The 23,141-nt window shown below is 40.3% G+C and overlaps 1 protein-coding gene across 2 annotated transcripts in view; it reads left to right on the top strand.

The window, feature by feature from the left end:
• Positions 1-23,141, top strand: part of dlg3 (discs, large homolog 3 (Drosophila)) — a 62,117-nt gene that overhangs the window by 8,228 nt on the left and 30,748 nt on the right. For both annotated transcript variants that reach the window (XM_061048350.1, XM_061048351.1), the window contains exons 2-6: positions 19,443-19,496; positions 19,992-20,042; positions 21,259-21,383; positions 21,785-21,954; positions 22,205-22,341. In XM_061048350.1, coding sequence (XP_060904333.1) covers positions 19,443-19,496; positions 19,992-20,042; positions 21,259-21,383; positions 21,785-21,954; positions 22,205-22,341 — 537 coding nt within the window. The remainder of the gene's footprint in view (positions 1-19,442; positions 19,497-19,991; positions 20,043-21,258; positions 21,384-21,784; positions 21,955-22,204; positions 22,342-23,141) is intronic.

Raw genomic sequence — 23,141 nt, 5'->3', positions numbered from 1 at the left:
TTATTAAATGTTGCTTCCATTTTGTAGTACAAAATGCCTTTTAAAATACTGCCAATAAAACCCAAGACTTCCTGCTCAGATGTTTCACAGTTAGAGACTTCATGTAGATCAAAGAGATTAATCCATCCCATTCAAGGCGGGCTTTTAATTTGAAACATCTGCAGGAAGTGTTGATTTACCCAATGGTGACTGAACCATGTTTCATAGAGTGTGATTATGTGTAGAAATGGTTGGTTTTGAATATATTTGCACAGAGAACAGAAAGTCAAAGCAGATGAGCAGTTATGGTTTGATGTGCAGGTAAAGAATAGACTGTATAAAACATGGATGTAGACTCAGTGACATCACCCATTGGTTTTCTGAAGCGCACTTTTGAAGCCCAGAAAAAGAAGGCGGTCGTCATGTTGGAAATACTGTCACAAAATAACTCACTCAACCTAGTAACATAGAGTCAAGCCTTAAGGCTCCTGGCAAACAGCTACAATGTGTCCGCTCATCAGTCATACCAGATACAACCCTTATTATTCATAAAATCAAAATGGACGAGTTATAAAAAAAAAAATCCACCTCTTGTACGGCGTGTGCTGGTAAATGCATGAGCTATTCAGAAGAAATGTGTTTTGTCAACCAGGCTGTAAACATGTTTATTTCTGCTGTCATTATCTGTATGTTAGAACGGGTGTGTAAGTGACTTCAATGGCTTATGCAGTCAGTCTCAAGTTGACACTGGAGGACCTGCAGTATTTCTGCACTTTCCCTTTGGCTTCATTTTCCAACACAGGTAGTTGTCGCTTGAGTTAGCAGTGCTGTGGAAGCTAACATGTTAAACTGAATTTAGCATGTGAGATATCAGTGTATTTCTTCCTATTGCTCTTTTTTTTTTTTTTTTTTTCAAACAGAAAATATTTGCTTCCCACTTTTACATAAAAAGAACGTCACATTTTTCATAGCACAGCAGCACTGTATTATAGCTAGCTAGCTCGCTGTCCAACTGGTGAAGTGATGTTCACCTTTTTCACATGGCAGCCATTTCACACCAACAATAATGGCAATGTTAGCTTGCAGGTGCTTGAGGAATTAGCAGTTTTACTACCTGCTAGGTAACATTAGTGTGGGACAGTTCTACGGGACACAATACAAACGCATGAAAGTATTTTAAGCTAGCTAAAAGTTACGTTAGTGAGTAACTGGTTTAAAATCTGTTGACGAAGACCAGACATGACCTAAGGCATATTGGTCTTTAGTAATGCACACAGCAATTTTTTAGTCTTTGATGAAGAGGACTTGCGTCAGTGAATCATTTGTTTGTTATATGCAGCTACATTCATTGTATGAATAGAAATAAATAGAAACTTCCTCTCCGCACATAGGCAGGTGTATTTATGAATGCATGAATGCAGAGGACCCTCACATCCCCTCCACCAGACAGCTACAGTTTAGTTCTTCTATATTGCAAAACACTCTGCACAAGCTATTTCTCACATTGTGACATGTATTAAAACAAGCTTGAACAGTAAAATGAATGGAGACTGCGTTCCATTTAGCTGTTTCTGTTTAAGGTGTTATCTCTGGTATTATTAATGCTTTCTTATTGTCACGCTGTCATGGTGGCTATGACACTAGAACAGGGCTTTTTTTTACGTTTCATTTGAAACCTTTATTTTTTTACTGTGACTGATAGAAAAAAATCTGTCGACATATTTAACGTCTCTACTGTTAAATATGAGATAAAACAAGTAGCTACAAGAACCTTAAATAAAATAAAGTGTAATACTGCAGAATTAGTATTTAATTTAGTAAAAAAATATATTTTAAAGGTTATTTCTTGGGCTTTTTATGCCTTTATTCAGAGATAGGACATTGCACAGTGTCACCAATCAGGGATAGAGAGAAGGTGGGGAATGACGTGCGGGAAAGGAGCCACAGGTCAGCCTCGAACCCAAGGCCGCCCGCCTTGAGGACCACATCCTCTACACATGGGGGGCACACACTAACCACTAGGCTACCCACGCCCCAGGAACAATATTTTAATTGACTTAATATAACTACCATTCTGATCAGGGTTTTAAAAATGTGACTACCAAAACCTCAGATACAGATTGAGTTCTGTTTAATCGTCATTTTAAAAAAACTGAATATTTGATGCTGTTTTCCCATTTTCTGGGAACCTGTGAATGTATGTTTATGTGTGTGTATGTGGAGGACATTTGGCGCAGGAGTGCATTTCTTACCATGTGTAGCTGCTCCGAGTGCCATCTCTGTCTAATGCATTATCCAAGCAGCCCTTCAGCCATTTGGTCTGGCCTCTCAGTTCTGTGTCTGTGTGTGTGCGCTGTGTGCGCGTGTGTGTGTGTGTGCTGTTTTTTCAGTGTTCTTCATTCCTATCATCCCCCTCCTGTCTTCCACTGCCCTTCTCCTCCTCCGCTCTTTCCTTTTTCATGCATCGTACAAATCAAAGGCTTCATTTTCGGATGTAGAGCAGAACACAGAGAGGATGCTGCAGCAGCAAACACATTCAGTGCTGAGCTCCAGACGATCAGTGGAATTTTATATGTAATGCACATGCTGCACTTTACAGAGACAACATATCATATAATCCAACTGAGTTGAATGATAAGTCAATGTCTTAATACTTCAGGAGCATCTCTGAGTAATCTTACATTTGTTTGAGATATTATTTTACCTTGTTTATAATAGTCATAAATTTAGACGTAAGAGGTACCTCGATTATCTTGATTAGTTTGGACTAAATCTTTCTTTGGCTGCACCGCTGTGAGGTGTGTGTGTGTGTGTGTGTGTGTGTGTGTGTGTGTGTGTGTGTGTGTGTGTGTGTGTGTGTGTGTGTGTGTGTGTGTGTGTGTGTGTGTGTGTGTGTGTGTGTGTGTGTGTGTGTGTGTGTGTGTGTGTGTGTGTGTGTGTGTGTGTGTGTGTGTGTGTGTGTGTGTGTGTGTGTGGCCGTACTTGCAGTCGTTCATCACTGTTCTTAATTATTACATATTTATTTTTGTAGTAATTTACTATGTACTGAATTGTATGATGATGTATGAGAGATTCAAGGTGGGCTTTTAATTTGAAACATTTGAAACATCCGCAGGAAGTGTTGATTTACTCAATGGTGACTGAACCACGTTTTCATAGAGTGTGATTATATGTAGAAATGGTTGGTTTTAAGTACATTTAAATAGAGAACAGAAAGTCAAAGCAGATGAGCAGTTATGGGTTGATCCATGTACTTAAATATTTTTTCGCTGCATCAGAGCACTGTGAAGTCCAAAGCAAATTTCCTGCTGGTATAATACATTTCATTTCATCTTATCTTATTTTGTTATAATTCAATTTTGGACATTTAAAGGATATTGACTCTCTAAGCTATGCTTACTTACAGTGTGATTTGGTTACGCCATCAAGTAATTCACATAACATTTTTGTTGTTGTTGTTTTGTTTTTTTTAAATACATTTAAATTTTTCTCAATGACCCCTCAAGGTCATTTTATGTATACACCTTCTTGGTATGTGAACAGTATAGACGTGCAGCATATATTGTGACAGCATATGTTTGGCTCCCATTGACTTCCTGTTTTTCCTCCTGCTGAGCACACAAGACGATAAAGGACAGCGAACACTTTGCAGACATATGCCTGTTGTATGTGCACATACAGACCTGCAGATGATCCCTAGAACATGTCCCTCTGCTTATTATCAGTCATTATTTCTATTAGTGACAATCCACTCCATCTACCAACCGAAAATGGAAAAGCAGAAGCACATATCTCAATCAACGAGAGGGAGATAAACAGAGAGCCTGCCCCCACCTTGGTTCTGATACTCACAATACAAGCAATCCCAGCTTAATATCATATTCGTATCTTCTTACTCTATCAAAGATATCACTGCCTTCATATTGCTTTCATGTATTTATTACTTCCTGTTTTCATATGCGTGGCTGTGCTTTTTTCTCCACAATGAAACACAACCTTTCTCAACACAAGCCAAATCTAAACTCTTAGTCATTCCTTTGCCTCCACTTGATTGATTATCATTTGACATAATCATGCATACATTAAACCCTGATGTGCATGATTTTACCTATGGCTTTCTGAAGAAATGGTTTTGTGGGGGATTGTGTTTACAGTGTACTGCCATCTTGCTGGTAGTTAAAAAATAATCAACCATCAAGTCCCTCCCCTCTTACAGCGACCCATGAGATCTTAATTCATAAGAAAAAGTATGTACACTAGTCAGTGGCATGAGACAAATAATTGTTTTTATACGGTTTGAATAGTGAACATATGATGTCCCATTGTGGTACATAAGGGGGAGGGACTTGGCAGCTTTATGGCTCAGTGACCCTAACATCATGATACGCCAATGGGGCTGAGGCTGACATGCTATTAGCTTCATAGATGCTCATATCTTACAGTAGAAAATATTTAGTGTAAAACAACAGAACATTTTCCAATAAGTTCAGGCAGCTACACTGATATTTCGATACAGTAATAACTTCATTCACGGCTGCTGTTATTATCTTTATGTGTTGGCTTTGGTAATTTGGTAAAGTTTTGCAGAATTGAGTTTTAAATGCAGTGTGAAGAAGGAGTGCTCATTTGAAGATTCAGTGATTCATTACTTAAGACTTTTACTTTGAAATCATTTGTAATTATTATTATTATTGTATCTATACAATACCTGGGGAGTTGAACAACGTGCAAGCACAAGTTTTGTCGATGGGTAGATGTCAATGCAAAGGCAATTCCGGTTTGGTTTCATTTGAATGTTTCTGCAACGTGTTCATATCTTCATAAATGACTTTCTATCATATCAGTCTTTCTTAAGAAGACTGTGTCATTCAATGTCTGTTTGACCCGTCCAACTTTGCACAATCAATAATTATTTCTTATAAGTTTCTAATAAGGTTTAAGATGAAGGCCCTTGTTTGCTCACAGTGATTCTTCAGTAAAAACCATAGACTGTAAATAATAGTGCACAAAGTCTTAGTGACTCCACCATTTGGTTACTGCAGGGGGCTTTGGAAACCCGACGATGGCGGTTGCCATACTGGAAATGCTGTCTCAACCGAACTTTCAGTCAAACTAACACCAGGCTAAGAGCCGGAGCTGAGGCGGGTTTTAATCCTCCTGACAAACAGCTACATCACACTCATGATCAGTCATGTCAGCTACGCACTTATTATGAGTAACTCTAATCCTTCATTACATCTAAACTCACAAGTTACTAAAACATTTCAAGATTCACCTCCTGTACAATGTGTGCCGATAGAGACATGAGCTAATCAGACCAATTTCGGTTTTTGAATGAGACTTGGAACATGTTTATTTACAGGCTTTTTTTTGAATAGGTTTTTGCACTTCTACCTTGGTTTTATTTTTCAACACTGTTACAAGTTGCTGCTCGGTATAAACTCCAGATTACACTCCACAAAACTCCATAGCTTTATACTCAAACCGCTCCCATTTCCCTCCAACTTCAGTGAAACAAACCGTATGTTCTTTAATCCAAACTATAATCCTGCTATGCATCCTGTATACTATGATTCGTCTTGTAGACTTAAAAAGGATCACGTTCTGTTTTCATAATCAGCCGTTCCAAAGGTCTCCTGCTACCTTTCAGTAATGACACGAATAGTTGCCTTGAAGCTGACGTCCCGCAATCTGAGAGACATGTGAGGAAAGAACAAAGAAGACATGTTGTGTTTTAATGTGCGTTACATATAGCAGCCAGAAATAAATCAGGACACATATTTGAAATGCCACTGTCAATGCTGCTTCATAAGAAGGCAGGGCTTGCTCTCATGAATCATTAAAATGCTGCAAGATGTCTTTTTATCCAGACTGCTCTATCAGGTGAAGGAGGACTGAATGGCCTGGACTAGATTGGTTATTTTAAACTATAGTGGGAAAAGAAAAGAAAACAGACCCTTTGATCCCGTGGATGGGAGGTTAATGCTGGTCAGCCCCATTGTTTGTTTGGATTTTTAATTTTTATAATTAAGAGAGACGATTTACATGAATCTATAGTGAGATGATTTCCTTTTTATTTTGTCTTCGGCTGCAATATATTCCTAACACATGTTGTACAAACACATGGAAGTTTGCCATTGGATAATTTTATGTGTTAAAAAGCAAGGGCCTTTTTTACTCTACAGATCAGAATTTGCAGCCTTACCTGCAACTATAATATAAAATTGAGGCAACTAAAGCATGAAGAAAAGACAACATCCTTTTGTATTTTAGTAAATCTTTTACTATCATCAATTAAGTTCTTAAGCTTCATCAACACAACACTGTACACAACACTGTACATGTAAATGTTAAAGGGATAGTCTGACATTTTGATCTACATGTGTACTTTATTTGCACAAGTTGATGAGGGATTTCCACTCATACGTTTATATACTGCCAGCAGACAGTTACTTTAGCTTACCTGAGCTCAGTATAAAGACTAGACACAAGATATCCTGGCTTTTTTGAGAGGTGAAAAATGTTCCTACTAATATTTTCAATGCTTAAACTTACTTGCTTGTGTAATCTGTTAACCATGTTAGCAGTCTTTAGGATAGTTAATTGTCTTCATCTGGTTTAAGATTAAGTGTACAGACATTAAGTGGTATTAATCTTAAAAGCCATTAAATGTATCCAAAAAAAAAGGACTAAATCATATACAGCATTTTTAAACATTATTATGAAGGGCTTTTAAGTATGACTACATTCAATTCTCTAAAGTCCTGTATTCATGTCATATCAACTGCCATATGTCATAAAATTGCTTGATCCTGTGTTCAGAATGTCGATGAAAAGAAGCAACGCCAAGCCCTCCCTGAACGTAAACCAGCGAGTGTCTTTTCAGTTGTCAGTTTGAGCTGTGATGATGCAAGAGAGGAGGGGGAGGGTTGGGGGGGTTGGGGGGGGGGGGGGGATTAGGAGAGGAGACGGCAGAGAGGGAGCGATGGGAAGGAGGGAGAGAGGTGCATCAAGAAATGAGAGGTGTAGATGCCAGCAAGAAGGAGGAAAAGGAATAAAAGGAAAAAAGGAGGAGGAGGAGGGGAAGGGCAGATAGGAGCATGTGCTCAGACACAGCCCTGTGTGTTGCCATGGTGCAGGCTCAGGCAGAGCTGCACAGTAGCTTTGCTGCTCAGCTAGCTAATTACCCACAGACTGCAATGTTGATACTAAGGCGGCCAAAGCCTTCTGGATTTCCCCGAGCCTTTTTTTTTTTAATGCCGCACTGACACTCGAGCAAAAGTCACAGGATAATGCATCTGTTTATAAGAGGAAGACCTATCCAAACCGATAAAAAAAAAAGCAATGCATAAATGTGTCGTATGCGTTGCACACGGCTGTTGAACACTGTAGTGGTGCTCTGCTGTGTCAGCCATGCCACTTGTGTAATATAAAGGGAGCTACATTGTCTGCAGACTGCCGCTGCTCTCTGAGAGGCTGCAGATCCTGATCACTCTGCTTATAAAACCCAATATGGGCCATTGTGGATTAATATTCACCATTAAAATTTCCAATTATGTAATCAGCCAAATCCAAGCTCTGCATATGCTCACTAGAATTTCTCAGCAGGCAGGGATGCACAAGGGGAGGGGAGCGAGAGAGAGGGGAAGGAGGAGGGGAGGGGGTCTGAAAAGGAGGAATGATGCAACATCAGTTCGTGCTACGAGAAATCGTGATTTTGGGGGGGGGGGGGGGGGTGAAAAGTATTGAATTCCCTTCAGCATTAGCAATGATTTGCAATAAAGTAGATTTGCTGATAATCTTGTGATTAATTGGCATCAATCTTGATAAATAAAATGAATGAATTTTAAGCAAAACCAAAAAGTATTGCCTGGTTACAACTTCTCAAATGTTAGTCAGGTTCTTTTTGTAGTCCTCCATGATATTAAAGACAATGTGATAACATCTTGGTCTGCTAGTTGCACAAATACATGAGGACTAAGTGAATTAAGATGTACATCTCAATAAACCAACAAGTAATCTATTGATCAGCAAAATAACTTATAAAACTAATGCCCAGCTGTAGCCCCAAATACTGTTATTGATACATCAGAGAAAAGCAAAAAGTCACATCTGAAAAGTTTGGACTAATAGACTTGTGTTAGTGTGTTCATATTTTGTGAGAGTGGCTGGAGTCTGTATAGTCCGTCCAACATAACAAGTTTACTGTGTTTAACAGCCAGCTGGTTACTGTGCTTCATAACAGGCACCTCTGTTGAATACTCCCCAGGCTTCAAGCTTTGACTGTTTTCTGATCGGTGTTTGTGTCATCCAATAAGGTGGCTGCTCTTATCTCTGCTGAGACATGTTCTTTCTGGGACGGTGTGTCGTGCCTGAACAGTTCCCGAGGTGGGCAGAGAAGAAGGGCAAATCTGGACCCACGACGGGAGGCAGATTGATTTGGCAATCACCAAAGTGCTACAAACGTTTCAAACAATGCCCTGTTTTTTTCCCCTCTGCTGTTTGGCGCTAAATCCATCAGCATATGGATAAATGTGCTCATGTATTCGTAACTATCACAGGGAAAATAGAGCTTGTTTCTGTTGCCTCGCCCGTTGTCCTACTTACTGTAATTCTTTATCACTTTCAACACCTACACTTATTGTGAGCCAAAACTCAGCACGGGTTGTGAATGGAGATATGTGAACATGTGGGTGTTCCCAAGTGGAGCTTATAGAACAGCATGAAACCTCAGCCATGACAGGAGAATCTCTGCTGCTGTTAGTACAGACCGGCTAAACCCCTTGGGAGGTCTGGACCAATGGTTTCATTGGGCTTTGGGTCAAAGTTAGCCTTGTTATTTTCACTGGACTATTTTTACAGTGGAGCTGTATTATTTCTGTCAGTGGTTTTTATCGCTGTCTCATGATTTTGATTTGTGAACCAGCACAAGCTGAAGAGATGATGCTTCCATTTGTTCTTGTCTGAAATATCACATTTGAAAGAAAACAGAAAAACTATTTGAAAAAGATAATCACTTGTGAAAGAAGGCCTTGTTCAATTTGTGTTTTCCATGAAAGGAAATGAGGGAAAAATTGCCTCCTTTTTTTTCTTTTTGCTAGAAAATGCATCAGATGGTTTTCAGGTTGCTCTTGGCCCAAGGGTATAAAGTGTTTGTTATATCACAAGGTTCATGAAGCAGAATCACAGTCCAATGTTCCCAATTAAATGAAAGGTCTAAAACAGGATTCTAATTTAAGCTCTGAAGATTGTGTTCTAGGGTGCTCAGGAAAAGAATGAGGAAAAAGAAGGTGGCAGAGTTGAATCAGAGCAGAGAGCTCACACAGCTATGTGCGCCATCAGGTGTGTTTTTTAGTAGTTTCAGATTGTTAATTTTTATGTTGCTCCCTTTAGCTCCGGTGAAATACTTTTCTAAATTCCTGTAGTCAATAAGATTGGATGTTAGAAGAGAGTTAAGACAAATGGAGGCACATTAACATCGGTTTAAAGGAATAGTTTCACATTTAGGGGGGAATCCATTCACTCGCTTTCTAACAGAGAGTTAGAAGAAAAGATCATTACCACTCTCAAGTCTGTCCAGTAAATTTGGAGCTTGTTTTGAACACAGGCAACCTAAAAAATACTTTATGTTGAAACAACTAGCAGGTGGTAGTTTTACATATTTATGTTTCCTTTAAGGCCAAAAGCTCAGGGAGGGACTTGTTGCACATATCAATTGGCCTTACAGCAGCTAAAAGGGCTGAATGTGAGAATATTCAAACTGACACAAAGCGACAACCCGTAACTGCTAGCCAGCTCTTAAGTAAGTAAGTGCATAAGGGGGAATGGGCATTAAAATTTGATAAAGCGTTTGATTGGACCTGAAGTTAGTTTTGCTCCCAGGTGCAGGATGACTCATATTCTCTTTTAGTGTGTTCAGGAAAGGAGGAACTTTAAATAATTATAAAGAAGAACCATGAAAGAGTTGGGGCAGATACATGTCAAGTTGCTGACAATCAGTGTAAAACTTTTGTGTTTGAAAAATCTGCCTTTTTCTAAGTGACTGTGTAGTCCTTTATATACCTTCTTGTGGTTGATCCTTTCATCTCCAAAACTGAAGTCTCAATAAAAATGTAGATAATCTGGAAACATGCAGATGAATTGTTTGGTTCTTTTACCTGCCAGTATAGTGTCTCCCACTGTTATGACAAAATGAGACGGTTAAAGACAAGAAAATAAATCTCCTTTTTCTCCACGATGACACCACTGCATAAATACTACACCCTTGTTAACCAAGGAGGCAACGTGATACCGGTGAGAGCATCAAAATGGCAGCGCTGGGTTGTTTGAGGTTGTTGTTGTGCACTGTCACCGATACTGAGTGTGAGATCCAAAAACACCAGAGAGGAATGAGCTTAGCAGCTCTCTAAGCTTAGCAACAAGGGGGTAGCAACTAGTCAAGAGCTGTGAGGTAACACGCTGCAGTGACCTCTGATGTAGAGGAAGCAGTGGGGGCGGGATTATGTGAGGCATACTGATGACACTCACTCATGACAGGCTTCCTTTATGCTAACTTTCACCATAGCTGTTAGTTAAGCCTCCTGGTGTTGGCTGTGCGGTTGTGATATTAGTGACTGTTGCAAATTAGCAGCACAGTAATGGACATAGCTGCTCATAGCGATGAACAGTGCAACCCATTATTTTTGGAAGCCTACTAATAGATAAACCTGCTGCCTTTTTCACCAAATACAAATGCACACACAAGTTACATTTCGGTCTAAGCCTTACATGCACACACACACACTGTCATGTTTACACCTGATAAATTGTCAGCAGACTTGTAGAAAGCCTCCTCGAGCGACATTGTCATGAATATTCATTACACTAAGTACTTTCCCCTCTGTGGCTGCCTCTCGTGAAGGTCAAACTAGCCAGCTCTGTGTGGAGCTGCCCAGCATGGCATAGAGGTAAGCCAGAGCATGCTTTTGTTATATTACATAAAAATGAGGAGGGAGCGCTGATGACAGCTGTGACTGGCTATTAATTATGGTTTCATGAACGTGCGTCTGTGGTGTGTATGTGTGTGTAGTGGGGGGGGGGCATAGTTACAAAGCTAAATCATAGCAATCAAATCAGAAAACTTTGAGCTTTAATGGAGCAGTTTATGGGGGGCTTATTAATTTCCGCGTTGCAACCATATTGGAATGAAAAGCCTGGCGTTGTAGCACGAGAGAAGGAGCTGTTGACCTTTTCTGCGGTTGGATTTTCTTTATTACATCGTGTTATTCTCCCTTTTGTTCCAGACAAACAATGCCTCATCAAGGTTCAGCAGGCTGCGTGTAAAACATCTTTGGCTGTCATGTGTTCATCCCTCTCAGCTCCATCCTTCCGTCACTTCTTCTCCTCTCACCTTGCCTCTCTCCTTTCCTCTTCCCTCCTGCACAGGGGCCACAGCATGAATGAGATGTTGGGTGCATGGTAATTGAGTCAGTATTGATTGGACTGCAGCGTGGCCTACGAGAGGCCAATGAGAGCCGGGGGGGGGGGGGGGGGGGATCAGAGGAGGACTAGCACTGAAAGTGTCTCACGTCCCACATGCTGCAGGAAAACATAAATGCACAACCACCAACATTAGCTTTTTTCCTTGTTCTCCTGGGTGCTATATTAACTCTGACTTTGGGCCTCCTTCAGTATTGCCTGTATCATTGGACTGTCTGGGTGCATCATCTGAGCGAGGCTGACTGTCATATTTCACTGCCATGTCACCACTGGAGACGGAGCTGCCATGTCGGTGAGCTTAGCAAGGAAGGAAGTGATGTGGAAGTGTTTGCTAAGGAGGGAGGGGTTATTGCCCTGTCAGCATGCCGTCACTCTGAACATGCTGAACTCACTCCTTCCTTCTCTATAATCTACCTGCAATGAAGAAGGAGGTTTAAAAACACAACAAGTAATGACAGGTGCATCTGCTTCTGCACAAATCATGCAGGCTTAGATGTTCATTTTTCAAATTGTCATATTTTATGGTGAGGATTGGTTTGGTCAGGTTGGCCTGGTATGGTTGTTTGTGTACTGCGTTTTTGGAATGAATCACACCACTGGTAAACTAATTAAAGGAAGGTTACTGTATGTGTTATATTATTATTTAGACCAGAATCATGTGTTAGATTGAACAAGGCTAATCAATTGTTTTTTAGAAAGGAGGTCAAATTCTGGGGTATTATTATAACTCGCATGTTTGTATGGTAAATATATGGCTGAGCTAAGCTAACTTGGCATAGCAGAAGGATTGTGATCAGGTAGAAACTACTAACCTTGCTCTTTGTAAAATTAACAAAATAAAATGAAATGAATTTTTTTAAGCAAACCAGAATTCAAGTATTAAATTATGTGTGTATGAGTTGCTAATTGGTGTATAATTTTGTTACCGAGTTACGCTTGCTGTTTCCTCTACAGCTTTCATGTCTTGTGCTATGCTAAGTTAGCCATTAGGAGATGGTAGCTTCATTTTTTGTAAAGATATAAAATAGATATCCATTTTGTCACCTAAAAGCAAATAAAAAGGATATTTTCCTAAGATGTTGACATTTTCCTTTATTCTGGATCAAATATGTGATATTTGACACAGTGAGATCAAAGTGCTTTCAGCTGGTTCATGTGCGTCAAGTCCTCAAGGTGCTCATCTTTAATACACATACACACAGACATGTAGGATATTTATGTAAATCTATCTTGCTGACACAAATGCAGCCTTAACCTCATTTCTGAACACAACCTTTCTTTAATTAAGATGTAATGTATGGATTTTGGAGGGAACATTTGTGAGTCTGTTTGTGAGTGAGTGTGTGTGTGTGTGTGTGTGTGTGTGTGTGTGTGTGTGTGTGTGTGTGCGCGTGTGTAACAGGCAGCACTGAAGGCAGTCAGGCACATCAAGCCCATGGCCATGCATGTGAAAGCACAGAGCCGCATAAACTGCAGTGAGAGCCCTGAGAGGTGAAGCAGGGGGGAGGCGGCAAAGCGAGCTCGTCGGCCAATACTGTGTGAGTGCCAGTTACCATGGGAACACATTGATTATTTAACAATTGGGATGAGGCCTGTGCCCTGCACTTGCAGAGGTTCAGTGGGAATCTTTGTGGCTTTTACTGTCCTTAGGGTCTGCAGCCGATTGAGTTGTGTGTGTGTGTGTGTGTGTGTGTGTGTGTGTGTGTGTGTGTGTGTGTGTGTGTGTGTGTGTGTGTGTGTGTGTGTGTGTGTGTGTGTGTGTGTGTGTGTGTGTGTGTGTGTGTGTGTGTGTGTGTGTGTGTGTGTGTGTGTGTGTGTTGCAACGCTACGAGGACATGATAAACATCCAATGTAATGCTGAGAGACAAGAGACAGACACACAACTGACAGAAGAGCAAGATGATAGATTGATGAATAGGAAGCTATTGTGAACAGATGGGTGGATGAGACGAGGGAGTAAGAGAAAGAAATCTCTGTGGCGGCTGAATTTCCATCACTTCTTGTGGTCAGCGGGGACTTGTTGTAATGATCTCATGCTGGGGAGGCAGTCTGGACTCTTTGTCATTCTGCGGACATGAGGTGTTTGTGTCCAGCTTGCTCACTTACTTCCATATCCTGGCCTGCATGTACGGAGTCCATATAGTGCCTATACTGTAAACCTGAAAGTGGCACTGAAACAGCCGTTCAGTGATTTTGTTTTCTAGGGGTTAAGGTTATTTTATTGCATCAGTTTTGATTAGTCATGTACAAGTGTCAGTACCAAACATACAATCAAGATACTCTGCATTTGGAATCTGGTACCATCACTTGATAAGAAAAAAGTACATATGTGCAGGTGCAAATTACAATAAAATCCCTTGTGATTAGAGATCAGATACACTGAAACTGTGATCACATCTTAGTCAGGTACACGTACTTTCCTTATATGGTGACAACATTATTACTGAAAAACACCCTGCAAGATACAATTTTATATACAATCTTTTTTATTGTACAACATTACAATAATTACTCTTATCAAACAATCTGCCGCAAGACGATTTTTATTTGCTTAATTTTAGGGGCCGGGGCTTATTATATAAATATTATTGGTTAGTCTAATAGAAGTTACATTTATAACAAAAACCCAACCAACTTTAATCTGGTTTGGACATTTTCTGAAACCCTTCAAGACATCTTTTTTTATTAATACAAAAAATAAATGTAAGATGTATTCTGTTTGCAGATAAACCAGCTGGCGTATCTTCAAGTCAACAATATGTATTCCTTTTACACTTTATTGGGGATATTTAATGTTTGATTAATACATTTAAAGATCAATCCATATCAAAGAATCAGTTACATAATCTACAAGTTTGACGGTTTTACTCCTTATTTTACGTTTAGGTTAAAAGTAGGATTAAGTACTCGCGAGTCTTTCCCCAAAAAAAGTGATACACCAGCTCATCTTTTGTACTCTGTAAGTTATGATCCTCTCATGATCTGGAAGATATATTCAAGATAATAAGAATACTGATGATAATGTGTAAAAGGAGTATCCGGGTATAGTCAATAATGACAAAGATCACACGTTAATATAAGGTGTGAATGAGGTTGTCCTGTCAAATTCTCAAGAGCTATGAGGTGTTGAAGTGAGGAAACATGTAACATATGCATGAAGATCATTATCCAGATGTCTTTATGCTAACTTTGACGACAGTTGAATATTAAAGCTGATTGATGTGGTTTTACTTGTTCTTTCAGTACAGCGCCATAACAATACAAATGTCAGACTTTCTAGCCACAGTCTGTTCCTACCTTAGATTGTTCTACGACCTCCAAAGACCTGTCTCAAGTTTATTTTTTGACATTTAAACCCAAGTCTTAAATCTACACTGTACCATGTATACAGCCATTTACTGCATTGCTTTCTGAATCTCTTTTGAGTGATCAGACCAAGCTGCAACCTCAGGGGTACAAAAATTATGCTAAATGGGGATGTGCAAAAAAACTGCAAACTAAAAAAACACCCAAAGTAAAAATGTTTACGGCCTTGTACAAAAAACAATTTTGGTCTGAATAGTCTTTCTCTGCACAGATTGGACGGGGATTGAATGTTTGTATTGCTCGTCCATTTTGATTTCATAAAGGATAAGAGTTATGCATAATTAGGAGCGTGACTGATGTGACTGCAAGTGGGCGTGTTGTAGCGGTTTGCAGTACCAGGAAGCTTAAGGCTCCTCTTTGCCTATTACCATGTTGACCAAAAGTTGGGTTGAGACAAAAGTTTTAATATGGCTAGGGCTAACATTGGGCTTGAAACCTTCAGTAACCAATGGGTGACATCACTGACACTACATCTATGTTTTCTACTACTAATCTGACCCACATTCACCTGCAACACGCTGACAGACATTCACCTCCTTCCTGTGTTACATCACTCTGTTAGAGACTACTTCTGTCTTCATCTCTGTGATCTTGAACCTGCCAGATGTGTCCTCTGAGGGCACCATTATACCACCAACAGACCCTATTCTCTACATCCATTCAGCAGCCATTTTTTTAAATACTGGTGTAGAACTCATGATAGGGATGCTTCTTATTATTATTATTTCAAATTGATGTGTTGAAATTAAAAGTTAGACAGTAGAATTAAAGAAATTAAAGGGATGTCAGGCCACAACTTAAAGGAAAACAACATTTGCTACAGTTAGACAATTAAAACACGGGCTACAAAAAACATCAGCTTGGACTTTAAGCTTTTCCTTTTGTACCACGTAACCCAACCACACGCTTACATTCTCTTCAAGCTACATCCTAGCTGATGTTAGCAAGGTGTTGTCTGAATGTTGATGTTGGCTGATGAATGGTAGCATTATAAGGAACTATCAAGTCATTTTACTTCAACCTTGAACTGGTTGGTTTCCCTGCAGGTTTTAACAGTTAATCGTCCTTTTGGTTGCTGTTCAAAGAAGGAAGCTGAGAAATGCTTACGATTTGTCAGATTAGCAACATGTATCCTATCACAAACTTGAACACAGCCGTATTTATTGTAACAGCATTAATGCCTCCTGGCTTGAGTGTTACATCAGAGGAGAATTTCATATTTTTTGCGAGGAGAATTGCCACTGTGTTGAATTTGTCAGTACCTTAAGTACCGGTATTTGTCAGAAACGGCAGCCTAGGTCAAATGTAATGATCTTTTATCAGGTGTACTCTCCTCTGGACAGCAGGTGAGCGTAGATTAAAAGAAGGGAGGGCAAGGAAGGAGCGTAAATCCAACGTAATCCAAGTTACTCGTGTATAATTTCCAAACGTAAAACAGGCACATGTTGAGCCTACATCTGTTGAGATTATCTCCTGTTATTCTTTTTGTTTGCTTGTTATGTGATATTCAGATAGATGGATTACGCAGCCATGCAGGATAAGTCTGCTGTTTTCTCCGACATGATGGGTTTATGGGTCTTTCAGCTGGGCTCGTAGGTTCACTGATCCCGTTGGACAGCATTTTTCTGCTATGATACTCATGATAAGCACTGCAGGCGTCCATCTGTAGCAGGTGTATTTTGTCACATGTGGGCTCAGTCGAGGATTCAGAAGCTTTAGTCTGTCAGTCACCAGGGGACAGTAGTAGCCAATGTATTCCCCTGTGTCGCCCTCGAGCTGTGTTTCATCATTTCTCGCCGTATGTGCTTTGCTTTCAAGGGGTTTTCATTCACAATAGACTGACACTAACATGGCTGCTATGCAAACAAATTACAGATGCTTTTTTTCTTTCTTTTTTTTTTTTACTATTAATCCCTCTGCTGCAGTTGGGGCATGTGTTAGGAGTTGGCTTCTTAGATAAAAGAGGGGCACGACATGCAAAGCCTTCCTGAGAAATGTGCAAACACAAGCAGAGACGTGAGCATCTGTTGGTCCATATGCAGATTACAACCAAGGCCTGATTGTGCTGACTGGGAGGGAGGGGTTGAGGAGGGGAGGGTTCAGCCACAGCTGTCCAGAGTCATAGTGCATCACCACCCGGCGGAGTGGGTCAAATCTGTAGCTCCTGTTTATCTGGTGAGCATCATTAGAGGAGAATTCTCTCTACTAGAAGTACTGGAGGATTGTGAAGATATCTGAGCAGCTTGTTAGGAGGTGAATGTTTTCTTAAAAAAGGACTGTCTTTCTACAGAGCGTTTTAGCTGTCGTCTTTGGGATACAGAAGTGTTGCAGCCTTGTGCAACTCGATTGACTGTGTGCGAGTGGGCTTTTAAATACTGCTCAAGTTGTGTCAATTAGCTGTTTTAAAAGTGTAAATATTCTAATAGTTCAAAGTCAACAGAATGGATCTCTTTAATAACATGTCATTTTATATCATGAGAGCTGGGTTTTTTCATAACAATGTTCACGTTAACAATCAGCTGATATCACTTTATAACTGAAAGTGGTTATATATTGTTTGTGCAATGGAGCCTATAACTATATTTCTGCATTTATTATATTAGTCTGTGATTTTCTGGAAGGATTTTGATTCATGAAATAGCTTGACCTCTTCTGAATTTAATTTGCTGTTTTGCCCTAGACAATGTTTTATGTTAATATTCCAAGAGATATTACATTTAAAAAAAAATATATATATATATATGAAATTTAGAACTACAAGAACAATGGCATATGATTCTGTCATTGTTTCACTATACAGTTTATATGTGACTCTTTATATGAAAATTTAAGAACTTACTTCCAGATATAAAATTACCAAATGAAACTGAACACAGGGTGATCATTTTACATTAGATTTTTTTGGAATCTCTGTTGAAACGTATATTATGACATAATGTTACATTGATTTTCATCTCGGCTGGGTCAATCAATCTTTATGTGTATAGCGCCAATTCATTGCAAATGTTATGAGCCGATCTCGACCGTACTACTTGTTTTAGTACTTAGAGACCCAGCATAAGTCCACCATGAGTAGATCACTTGGCAAGATTTAACAAGTAATGTTGAATCATTTACAGATATCACATCGAATGGCACAATAACGTAGCTTACATTAAAATAGAATTTTAGGAATTTCAGGTGGATTTGGTGAGGTAGGGATGGCGGGTGTTAGGATAGGGAGTTAGTGATTTTCTCCTCAGTGTTGGACCTCAGGAAGAGTAAGGTCCCCGAGCAGCGCTGTCAGCATTCCTTCACCCACACAGCTCAATCACATCAATAAAGAGTAGACGGCCACTGTGCTGAACTAAAGGACAGCCATGATGCTGCTCTTAAACCATCCTCCTCCTTTTCTGTCTCTTTTTATTTCCTCTCTGCCAGCTTTCCTCTCAGGTCTTAGCTCAGAAGCTCTTCAGCTGCTCTGCAGGCCGGAGGTGGGAAAATGAAACACCAGGTGGCACAAAAGAGCTGAGCTGGAATCTAAATTTAGCTGAGAAACCCCATTTTTAGCTCTCGTAAATAAGATTGAACTGCGTTTTAAAGGATGATTTAAAATGAATTTTCGAAATAGATTTTTCACTTTACAAATGGACGTTTAATGGCAGGAGAAAGGGCATATACATGTAGCAATTCTTCACAAAGCCAATGTCATTTGATATTTTTTTTATTATAAGAAATTTTCAGCAAAAAAAAGCCAGAAAAAAGTTTTAAAAATACTCAACTCTCCCAACAGCTCAATGTTATAACCACTGATTTCTTGTATTGCGCCAGCAGTTTGAGATCCAAAGGGTTACATTTGTTTTGTTAGGATATAAAACTGAGAATGGCAGCAGATGCTCATCATGATTTGTATTGAACATTTTCTGTCATTATAAGCTTACAGGTTAATCAGCAGATTGTTTATAGCCCATTTGATACATATCCATGTAATAAGATATTAAACACATATCTGAGACTGCAACTAATAATCATATTATGATGGGGTAATTTACTGCTTCAATATCTTGTCTTGACAGAAACCAAACAAAATGTCTGGGATACCAAAGTGACATGTTTTGATTTTGTTCTACCAATGGCACAAATTAAATGAACTGTAATATTAATATGAGAAACATAGAATATTTATGTTTATGTTAACTATGATATTTTTGTATAGTGATCGATAAATCAATAAAGCCATTACCAATATTTTTGTAGGGTAATTCTCTGTGATTCAACCAATAGGGTTAAGGATGGGTTTATATGGGATAAACGTCTGTCCTAGTAGCAAGCTGGTTTGTTTTATGAGCTGACTGCAGGACGTCTGGCTGTGTGGGTTAATAAGTAGCTGTATTTTCTGCCCCAGTCCTCATTCTCAGTCCTCACACCTTTTCAATGTTCCACCCCTTACACACACACACACACACACACACACACACACACAAACAACAAACATACGCCCCCAGCCCCAGCCCCGAGGAGATTCACCCACTGTTCCCATGGCATTCGTTCTCTCGCAAGTGAGAGTGTGTGTACCACATTACGTCTGTGTGCTGCCAGCTTCACACACCGAGATAACATGTATCTCTTCATATTCACAGGCCAACCCTCCCCCTATCATCGTCAACGCAGACTCACTAGATGCAGGCCCTTATGTAAGTATCTGTTCTCTCTCCCTCTGTACAGTATGCATCTCTCTCATTCACATTGCCTCTGTCAGTGCATGAGCATGCTTTGTGTGTGTGTGTGCGTGTGTGTGTGTGTGTGTGCGCGTGGATGAGGATGAGGATGCCGCCTCCTGCCAGCAACATGCTGTTTGCCATTTGGACAAACACCCATTATCTTCTTGACCCGCCTGTTTGTGTAGAATGCTCATTCTGCAGTCGCACATGCAGCAGCACATTTTGAAAAAGAAATGTACAATTTAAGATGCATTGAGTTTAAAATATATGATGGTATTTATAGGAGGTAAAATCATCTTGTGAATGTGTCCTCTGTGTAATTTGTCAATAATCCCATTCTCCACGCCTCTCTGTGTCTTATAGTGAAGGATTTAGCTGAAACATTTGCATGCTTCCTACTATGTTTTGAGAAAATGACAGAATCCAAGCTCAGTGTTGTCACTAACCATTATGCTTTTATTTTGACAGGTAAATGGCAGTGATGGGATGTATAAATATGAAGAGATCATTTTGGAGAGGGTGAGTTTTACCCCTTACTTGTTTCCTTTTACACACACTACACAGGCATGTGTTATCTGCATGATGGATGAATTTCTCCCCACTAGGGGGTGGTAAGCAGCTCAGTCTTTGCTCAGTCAGCTTAAGGAACATGACCCCCCCCCCCAAAAAAAAATCTAAATCTCTGTTGTAAGAATCTATATGATAAGCTGTGTGCTGGTGAAGTTACATCACTGCAGGGAGAATATCTTGTGTGTGAGTATGAGCGCAGAATAACGCCACTGAGGCATAGCTTTTTACATAATCCTGATGCACATGTCATCAGCAGACGGCAGAAATGTAAAGTGCTCTCCTGTTCAATTGTTCAGCAGGCACTGCTGCACTTGTCAGCACTGGATATGTTTCTGCTCTTATTCCACCCACATATAGATGCACCTCTAAACCCCCGATAGATGCACAGCCCCTCTCTGCCCCTTCCACTTGAAAAGGCAGACAGAAAGTGTAAATAAGCTTCGCTAAGTCACACTTTTAAAAGTCTGTAGGTGTGTACGATTTGGCGGCGAGGCCCAGTACACTCCTCTCAGCTCCAGAGCAGCACACTGGGAGGCCTCAGACTCCCTCTGTCCTAATTTGTTGCGACTGCTGCTCATTAATTATAGAAAATAATAAAGTGAGGTCTTTTCTCAGCTGTCTTGTTTACTGCCTGTCTCTGTGGCCACGGCTGTCAGACGCAGCAGTGAACCCAGGCCCGCTGGATCCAAATGGGTCCTCTTGTCATTGCAGGGGCAGGAGAGACAGGACTGTTGTCGTGTCTGTCTCCTGCAGAGAGCGAGAAGCTCTGTATCATGCAATAGAAATGACACTTCTCCTCTCATCTTCCTTTTTGCATCATAAATCCACTCTTCTGTTGACTGGGGCATTTTAACACAGCGCTGATCTGTGTGTTGAGAGAACAAGTATGACATGTTGAATAAGGTGCCCTCTTCTAATGGAACACATGCCATTATCATTTGTCACATGCAAGGACACATATGCACACACACAAAAATGGAGACTGCTTGGAGGAATCCCAGGAGCAGTTTGCATTGATCACGTGTCCCTCTGAGATACCAATACACTTAAGAGCCCCCTGATGCTGACCTTGAGCCAACATCAGCTCCATCACTTATGTCTAAGTCTGTGAGTGTGTGTGTTTTATTGTGTCATACTGAAAGTGCCAATCATAACCTGTGTGCAGGGGAACTCTGGCCTGGGTTTTAGCATCGCTGGAGGAATAGACAATCCCCACATTCCTGATGATCCGGGGATATTCATCACTAAGATCATCCCTGGAGGAGCAGCTGCTATGGATGGAAGACTGGGGTATGTCTCTCTGCATCGCTATGTTTCCCTTCTCCCTCCTCTTCAGCTCCCTCTATCCTTCTACTCCCGTCTAGTTGTTTCTCTCTGCGATCTCACCTCCTTACTTCGCACTTTACTGCGGCCATATGTCCTACCTAGCAGAGCTGTGTGGAAGGCAGAGTTTCTTCAGAGGCCACGGGCTCTCTTCTTCCTCAAAGTTATGATTCACTGGAAAATCAAAGCCTTAAACATGCAAAAATGATGTAATACAGTGCTTTTCTATGTGCTCTGGAGATTTTTGATTACTTTGGCCATGCAAAGGTCTTCCCCTGCCTTTGTAGAGTGAATTAACTCCATCGCTGGTATCTGTTGACTGACAAGACGGTGTGTGTGATTTTTAAATTAAATATTCCCTTCCGCAGGGTGAATGACTGTGTGCTTCGTGTGAATGATGTGGACGTGTCCGAGGTGGTGCACAGCCGGGCAGTGGAAGCCCTGAAGGAGGCGGGGCCAGTGGTGCGGCTGCTGGTGCGACGGAGGCAAGCCCCGCCTGAGACGATCCTAGAGGTTAACCTGCTGAAAGGGCCAAAAGGTCAGCGACACATCCCCCTCACAAATAATATATGTATACGTTTTGATGTCACACAAGTCTTTGTCATTTATATAGACACATTATATATGTTTCAGGATTAAAGTGCTATTTATTTAGTAAATACAGATAAAGACTACATTTGGTATTTTCAAAGAAATTAAGTATAGCAGCTCCAGACATAAATATATATCTACAAATGTGTAAATATGTGCACATATTGACTGTCTGACTGTTTGTATTATTCAACCAGGGCTTGGGTTCAGCATCGCCGGAGGGATTGGAAACCAACACATCCCAGGAGACAACAGCATCTATATAACCAAGATCATAGAAGGAGGAGCCGCCCAAAAAGATGGACGACTGCAGACAGGAGACCGCCTGCTAGCTGTATGAACCTAACCTCTGACGCAGTTAAACACCTAGGGTTCAAACACAAATGAATTCATTTCAGGTGTACCTGTAGTCAGCTGAAATCAGTTCTTGTAGTTAGTAGTGATGACGAGCTCTTTTTGCTTCAGCCAGGGAGGCATGTTTGGAGATGACGAGTTGTTTATGAGACATCATATAAGTAGATCATGTTATCTGGTTGGTTGCCTCATCCTGCCATTCTACACCAAGCGAGATGGACAACACACCTTAGCATTTATGATCATGTGGATGATTGTTCATGCAACATTAGAGAGTGAGACATAGGACAACAAAATAGCTTACATCACTGCAGACGAAAACTGAAAATGAATGCTTCATCACTTGGCTGTAACGAATATAGCGTTCATTTACAGGCATGGTGCCTTCGGATCCCACTGTTCAAATCAAATACAGTACCTGTCAAAAATAAGAAGGGTCATTTGATTAAAGCTTGTGATTGTGGTAAGGGTATGGATGGGGAAATCCTCAATCTCCATTAAGGCATCCAGCATAGTACAAAATGATCACAAGCTATACTTTCCAGTGCACCTGCTTTTAATGGAGCAAAAAGCTGAAACCTGAAAAATGAATTCATTTGTGATCCATGAAACACATTACATTATGTGCAATTATCAAATTCTGTTATTTTAAAGCATCTACACTTTTCTTGACTCACATTTTAATCTGTTTTTCTAAAACCATTTTTGGTTTCTGCTGCTTCAAGATATTTTTCAAACTGCTATGAGTAAATTAAATAGACGTTGTCTTTTGTTTTTAAA

This window comes from Labrus mixtus, chromosome 10 (genome assembly GCF_963584025.1).
Source record: "Labrus mixtus chromosome 10, fLabMix1.1, whole genome shotgun sequence".
Classification (NCBI taxonomy): domain Eukaryota; kingdom Metazoa; phylum Chordata; class Actinopteri; order Labriformes; family Labridae; genus Labrus; species Labrus mixtus.
Note: the sequence above shows the minus strand (reverse complement) of the source record. Positions and strands in the feature narration are given on the sequence as shown.